The 7,572-nt window shown below is 48.1% G+C and overlaps 1 protein-coding gene across 1 annotated transcript in view; it reads right to left on the bottom strand.

Moving 5' to 3' along the window:
* VASH2 (vasohibin 2) overlaps positions 1-7,572 on the bottom strand; it is a 29,477-nt gene that overhangs the window by 433 nt on the left and 21,472 nt on the right. Inside the window, 2 exon segments of the mRNA XM_009888230.1 lie at positions 5,299-5,414; positions 7,341-7,572. The exon segment at positions 7,341-7,572 is cut by the window's right edge and continues 19 nt beyond it. Coding sequence (XP_009886532.1) covers positions 5,299-5,414; positions 7,341-7,572 — 348 coding nt within the window.

Here is a 7,572-nt window from a genome sequence, read left to right on the forward strand (position 1 = left end):
GCTGAATTTATCACGGGAACTAGTGTGACTGTGCTACTCGTGTGGGTTGCCTCTGAAGCCAAGCACCAGCGAAGAACAAGTCGTCCTATCCTGGGGGCTGTGATCTCAGCCTGGGAGCGCCCCTCTCCCTCTGATTTGAGAGAGGGCCTAAATGAGTAGCTAAAACTAGACACAGCCCACCTGTGATCTACCCCAGAGCAGGACTCCAGCTTTTAGAATAAGGTGGAAACTGCTGAAAGCAAACAGGCAAGGCCTCTCGCGTGACTACAGCGTGCTGTCTCTCTGAACCTGTGCTTTCCTCTTGCTTGGCCAGGTCTGCGCAAAGGGCTAGAGCCCACCGAAACACCAGATGAACTCCCTTCAGTCTCTAGGCATCTTATAGTCTGATACAGTCCAGCCATTCTCTTGAGTAACTTCACACACGTCTGCTGTTAGGTCATTTAAGTATATCAACAACTCATTGAACCAAATGCAGCCTTCAGATTGAGCAGTCTCTCCCTAGTTAGCAAGCAATGGAAAAGCTCCTGCAACAAAGTTGTCAAACCAAAACAATCCTGGTGATTTATACTCTATGGAAGTGTCTAATCTGAGATCTTATTCCAGGCTCTCAGCTATTTTCACACAAAGCCATACGTTTGCTTTTCCAAAGAGGGGTACTGTTTAAAATACACATTTCTCCTAGTAGACTCTACAGCATGTCTGCTTCACTGCAAAATCACAGCTAAAGCCCACGTAGTACTACATGAAGCTGGTAATGGCTCCAGTGCTTTCCCACCGCTCCTCAGACCTGGTTTCCAGCTCTTGCACTTACTCTTCGCTCATTATGCCGCAGATAAGACCCATGAGTTTGCACACACAAGGCTGACACCTACCTCCTCATTGCGTGCTGCCTGCCGAAGCCACTCTGGGCAGCCAGCACAGCCACGGGAGAGGCAGCATGCAGCAGTAAGGCTGTCGGGCCAGGGGCACGCTGCTGGGTGCACACACCAATCTAAGAGCTGCATCACTGCAGCCCCAAGAGGTGGGGATCTGTAACTTACATATACGCACACATACGTGTGTGTGGCAGAGCCTCAGAAATATTTTTGAATTCTTTGACTCAATAAATGTTTTGGGTTTTTTTTAAATTTTTTAAGAGCAGAGCTGCTAACACCAGATCTCTGCAGAGAATTTGCACAGCATTTGAGAGCTGGGAACATTGCTATGGACAACTAATGCTCTTCTGCCTAGTCACACATTGAATGCAAGCTGGTTTTTTGCCACTTATCCAAGCACCTCTATTAATAACCTAATAACCCCATCATCCTCTTTGCAGTACTGCCCTGCACCCTGCCTCATGTTTGTCTCTGTAAGTACTTCACAGAAGGGAAGGTGTCTTCACTGGTCTCTGTCACTTGCAGGAAGGGATCACACCTAAAGAAGTCATAAGATAGTTCAGATTTTTCCACTTCGTTCCTCCAGAGCGGATGGGATTTGACTCGCCAGGAAACAAGCTACAAGCTGCACCCCTCAGGGCTTGTGCAGGAGTCGGAGACCAGCAAGAGATACACTGTATGAAATTTCCAGGGTGTCCTTCTTCCCTTCCTCCCTCCCTCAAATGTACAAATCCTCTTCCTTTCCCACCCTTTATCTCCCTCCTTGCCTCCCTTTAATTAAAGCCAGAATATGATTTTAATTAAAGCAGGCCTGGATGGTTCTACCTTCTCCAGTTATTCAAGAGATGAGAAGACACTGCACACCCATAGCAACATGCCCATTTCCACTCCATGACAATTGTCCAGCTTGTAGCTACAAACAGACTGTCCTCCATAAGGTTTCTCTTCAGCATTTTAGGAAGAGGATTTGTTGGAGCAGGGGCACCGCAGCCCCTATTCAGTTTGGCTTGCAAATGACCTGGCATCAAACATCCCCTCTGAAGCGAGGGACCTCTACTGTACTGGCCCATCAGATCACCGTGACAATGAGCAGGTGAATAAGCTGTGCATAGCTGATGCGTACACAGTATTCATAAGTTGTCTGCATTGGATCTGCCCGATTTTGCACATCCTAATATAATATAATCCTAAAATAACCCTGCCCCCTTGCACATCCTAATATAATGGACTAACAGAATTTTCCTTTCAACAGCTAAATTAGGTCAGAAGCACACAAGACCAGTGCTGCTATGACACTCCCAGAGTATGCATGTGTTAAGCCTCAACATGAAATTAAAAGGAAATAGATCTGGTGAACTGACATTTAGGAGCAGAGATCGCTTCAGGCTGCCGCACGGTGCTCCATTCCAAACTCATATCAACTCCCCCAAACCCCTCCAGCTCCAAGCACTTTTGTTGAAGATAAAGCACTGCGTTGCCTGTTCCAGCGCAGTGGCTTGCAACTTACTGCACCCTCCTTCTTTGGGACTTCAGGGATGGGCAAGTGGACACAGTAAAGCATCAGACTTACCAGACAGGTTCACACCACCCTATACCCTCTTTATTCATGCTGTCTGTTGGCCACCTTTAGCAAGAGCACATCAGCTGTGGGCTAAGACCACATGGACTGTCACATAGCTCAGTTAATGAGCTGCACTTTGACTACACACCAGTCTCCTAGACAGGCACATACTCTATCCGCCTTGTAGCTGTATTCCAGGCTAAAATGCTATTGTGGGCTTGCTAGCGGCCACTACCAGCATTTACCTAACAAACTAGTAAGGAACCAGCATAAGAAATTGAAGGGTGGAGGCTGTAAAATCCACTTCTGTCCTTAAGCATTGCTTCAGCCTTTGTCCTTCAGAAACAATTCAGCAAAGACATTCCAGTTCACCATTCCAGTTCATGTATTTTTCACTGGGAAATTTCTCCCAGCAGGCCCTTATAATTTTATTGTTGACAAAAACCAGGCTGTAATAACAGCTTGTCATCAGCAGGTGAAGCCTCTCAAACGACTGTGTTACTCAGCCCCTGCCAGCTCACACTAAAGCAAAACACTGCTCTCCCCCTCCCCTGCGAGCTCTGAAAAGCTGTAATTACAGCATGTGAGCAACAGATCCACAAAGAAACAAAACACGATGTTGATAAGCATGGCCATTCTTTAGCTAGGATTTCAGCCTAAAGCCTAGCAAGCCTGAAAGTCTTTCCTCTCCTGTGCATAAGACAAAGGCCTCTCACTGCAACTAGGTTCTCAGGGATCCATCAACATGCAGGAGAATTTCCCCTCTGGTATTTCTCACCCCACATCAACCTCTGTACATGCTGGTATACGTCATTCAGCTCATCCCTGATGAGGGGATGCCTTTCCCCTTCAGATCTTGGAGACCTCCTGTTGCAGAAACCAGCAGATCTATATTTTGGAAATGAAAGGGTTTTATCACCAGAAGGGAACCCCCTACAGCAGTGCACTCTGCAGCACCACTCCCGCTGGGGCAAAAGGCACAGTCAGCCTTCAAGCCACCAGCACTACTGCAGAGAAGCATCATTTTAACATCAGGAATCCAGTTCTCCTCCCTGGCACCACTCTTCTAACAGAGAGCAGCCTCTTGGGTCTGCTCAAGGGCCCAGGACCTGCCGAAAGCACCTTCACTCCCCTTCCCTTTCCAAGTGTACTGTCTGGCCAGGCTTGCAAGGGTGCTGTGCAGGACCCGCAGGGCTGTCACACAGGCACAAAGCAAATGCTGCAAGAGCTCCCACCCACACTGAGGCACTTCAACACCTTCCGCCACAGCAAAGGTGAAGGTCGCATGCACGGAGTCAGCTCTCAGTCTCCTGCTCCCTGCACCATGCTATAGCTGGGTCCTGGATCTTGTATCATGGTGACCCAGGGTTTATTCTAGAATAACATATAATTCACTCTAGATACAGAGCAACACAGCAGAACCACCAAGCAGGTAACAGGTGCTGAAGCCACTGCAAGGTCACGAGTACTACACTTGTCTTTCTGTCCTGGAAAAGCAAAACTGCCAAGGAGGAACCATCTACTACAGAGCAGCCACGTGCCCAGCAGCTCTCTCAGGAAACCAGCCCAACTGGCAAGTTTCCAACCCCAGTGAGACTCACTCTTCTCTCCACACATACATGATCCACTTCAGCAACTGCAGCAGCACTATCAGAAACCCAAAGATGAAACCATCCCTCAAAGCAAATCTAGGAGCTGAAGAAGCCTGGAGTAGCTAGGCCCATTACAACTATAATTATCCATGCACTAAACAAGGAGCTCCCAGTGATGAAGGCCAAAGTACAGCATTGTGGACCAAGTGTGAATTCACATGTAAAAATAAAAGCCTGCTGTGAAATCATCTGCTGCTAAAGTATCTTGAAGTTATCTTTAGAAGGTTAGCCTAATGTCTTTGTTAGCTGCTTTAAAATAAATAAATAAGTGCTGAGACAGTAGTCTGGGAGCCTATTTAAAAAGCGATGATCATAAATATGTGACTAATCTGGGTTACGTATAGGCTTTCACAGTTGTCAGCTTTGTGGCATGAAGCAGTACAGCTAAAACTCAACTCTTTCACATCTAAGGTATGGCAGTCTGAATTGCCAGTGGCTGTAAAAGGCCTGTGATCTGGAAGCTCAGTTTTGTCCATTTAGAGGTATCGCATGTAGTTAGTCCATCCTTCCCCGCACAGTTAAAGAAAAACTATTAGCTACAATACATGAGGGAAGTGGTCTGGGTTTTTTGAAGCCGATTAAAATCAGAGAATACAATGCAAGTGATGTTTCTGCTTTGGCAAGAAGAGAAAAGGTTCACTTTTTCACCATCTCTGTAAGTCAGACAGTCCTCAGTGAAAACCAGTCCATCCACACAGCTCCATACAAAAGCTCATCATGGAGAATGCAATTTCTAAGTGACCACAACAGCAGGGCACCCCACCACCGCTACCAGACGCATCCTCCTGGTTTTAATACCTCTGTCTGAACACCCTTAAATGTGATCAAAATACTTTGCCTCCTGTACAGGTCCCCTGCACACCAGGCTAGAGTCACTTCTCCAGAAAGTGGACTGTATAAAGATTGAAAAAAGAAAAGGCAAAACCCACACTTCTACAGGGTATTGGATGACAGTGAAAGTGGAATTTAACCAAGCAAAAGCCATCAGGGCCTCCAAGGACAGCACATGGAGGGGCATTGAGCAGCAGTAAGCACAACAATGCCAGGATATCAGCAGTACCGGTGGCTTCTGGGGCCTCTTAGGCAACCGAAACACTTGGTGCAGTTTTCCTATATATGCCAGTGCACGCATGTTAAGTTTTGTACAGCCAAAGAATACATCATCACCCTCAACTTCTGACCCACCAGTGATGGCAGGAGGAATACTCACGATTTGTCTCCTCTGCGCGCCCGTCTCTGAGGGCTGGCCTGCCTTCGGCGAGGAGACAACGACTTACCCCGTGATCTCTCTTTCATCGGAGAATGGGCACTTGAGGGTTTCAGAATCTGCAAGAGATGGGGGAGGGAAGGAAAAGGCATTCAATAAAGGCAATGATTCACTGAAAATAAAAAATAAAAATAAAGGGCCTCATACAGTAGCTGGGACAGCACACAAAGAGCCTTCAGTCCCTTAGGGCTTACTCAAACCCTGCCCAGGTTAAGAGGAACCCAAAGCTGTTATCACATGATAGCTGTTCAGGGGCCCCCTGCAAAAATTAGTTGGTGTCACCAATTCAGTTCCCAACTAAATACTGAAAAAACAGTCTCATCTCCAGCTTTCTTCAGAGCTAGCAACAGCAAGAGATAAGAAAAACAGCTTTCAGCCTCAGCCAAAGGAAATTCACACAGCAAATCACCCTCTCCAGCTTTCCTCTCCACAAACAGAGGCGATGGCCTCTCAGGCTGGCAGTTGAACTCTGTGCAACAGTGGGAATTTTCATAAGTCTCCTGTCCATTCACATACTTGCCGACATCCCCCAGGCCCTCCAAGCTCAGAAGTCCATCAGCATGACCCTCACACTCCAGGCTATTTTAAAGACCTTATCTTCCAAAGTCAGCCTCCCTCACAACAGGAGCCCTCTGAATCAAGTGGCTCAAATTCTGAATTAACTCAAGGGAAGGGTCAGATGCAGGGCCTTCAGCCTTCAAAGGTTCAGGGCTGTGGTCCTGACCTTCAGGCATTTACAAGGACTGGAGCCAATGTCACAGCTCAGCATACACACAGAGCTGGTCCCTCTATCAAAACCAAGTACTAAGTTCAGTAAGTCATCCACCCATATAGACTTCTTCAACTACAGCTTGCTTCAGCTGTTTGCTCTCTAGATGGTATTAAAAGAGCATGAATAGAGAAGACAGGGCAAAAAACCGCTTCATTACATCTGTAATCAAGCACACGTGCTTAAGGCAACAGTATGGTACAAGTTGGCCCTCAAACTCCTTGGCAGGGTAGGATAGGTGGCGGCAGGACATAGGGGCTACAGTGCCACTGGCGACACTCATCTCAAGGTCAGGGCGAGGGGGCAGGTGCCTCAGCAAAAAAGGCATGCGGCTGCTACGTAGGAGCCATTCCTCAGCAGGGCAGGGGACGGGAACCCAGAATAACTTGGACACGATGCCACATGCCTCTCCACAAGAGCCAGCTCCATACTTAGCAACACACCTGCTCTGCTCCTGCTGCCAGCAGTAGGCTGGAAAAGCACCAAATCCCCTTCCACCATCACCACAAGCAGCTCCTCATCCATGCGAGCCCTAGAGGCACGGTCAGGGACACCCCTCATTCCCAAGGCCAGCCAAACCCTCCAGCCCCCTGGCAGCCTGCCCTGGCTCCTCGTCATTTCCCTCCAGACTCTTCAGTCCAAGCAGCCAGCAAGGAAGCACCATCCAGTCAGGGATTTGCTTTCCTCACCTTTTCCATGTAACCTACTTTGTGATTTAGCTGAAGGTGGTGGGCATCAAGTGGCACAGGGCAAGCCCATCGGCATGCCTTGCAAGGAGAAGCAACCACTGACATAGCTGTCCCACAGCACCCCTTGCAGCTCAGATGCCAAGAGCAGAGATCCCTACCTGCGACCAGGCTACCCCCCCCACCAGCCCCAGGCACGCTGGTTCTTTCCAGGCACCTTCTTCCAGAGTCGGTGAGAAAAACAAACTGGGCAACAGCTCCTTGATGGCCAGGGACAAATACAGGTTCAAGTGTTTCCCAGGCTGAAGGGAAGATCTTTGAACTAAAAAATAGCTATAATAGCTTGAACACATACCAAACCCTGTAGGAAAACCACCGAGACAGATGTAAGCACACACACCCCCAGCCCACCAGATACCACCTTAATCTCAGGCCAGGGTCAACCTGCTAATGTGGAGCAAGACCAACCTCTGCAGGATGGGACTAGGCACACCCACCTCCGAGTCCACTGCTCAGGTGTGCAGACCTACCTTCATCCTCATATCCCTGGCAAACTTCTCCAGCTCCTTCCTGACTTCTGTGCGCATCATTTTGGATACATTGAGGACCAGCTGTTTCCACTCAATGGGCTGAAAGCTGTGTGGCTCATGTGGGACGTATAATCCAATTTTTACTTTTTTGACTGAATGCAAGTACTTTTTATAGGAGTCTTCAAATTCAAAGATGAGGTCGCTCAGAGTTCGGTAAGTTAGAGGCTTTTTC

Source organism: Charadrius vociferus, unplaced genomic scaffold, assembly GCF_000708025.1.
Source record: "Charadrius vociferus isolate BGI_N301 unplaced genomic scaffold, ASM70802v2 scaffold340, whole genome shotgun sequence".
In the NCBI taxonomy this organism is placed as follows: domain Eukaryota; kingdom Metazoa; phylum Chordata; class Aves; order Charadriiformes; family Charadriidae; genus Charadrius; species Charadrius vociferus.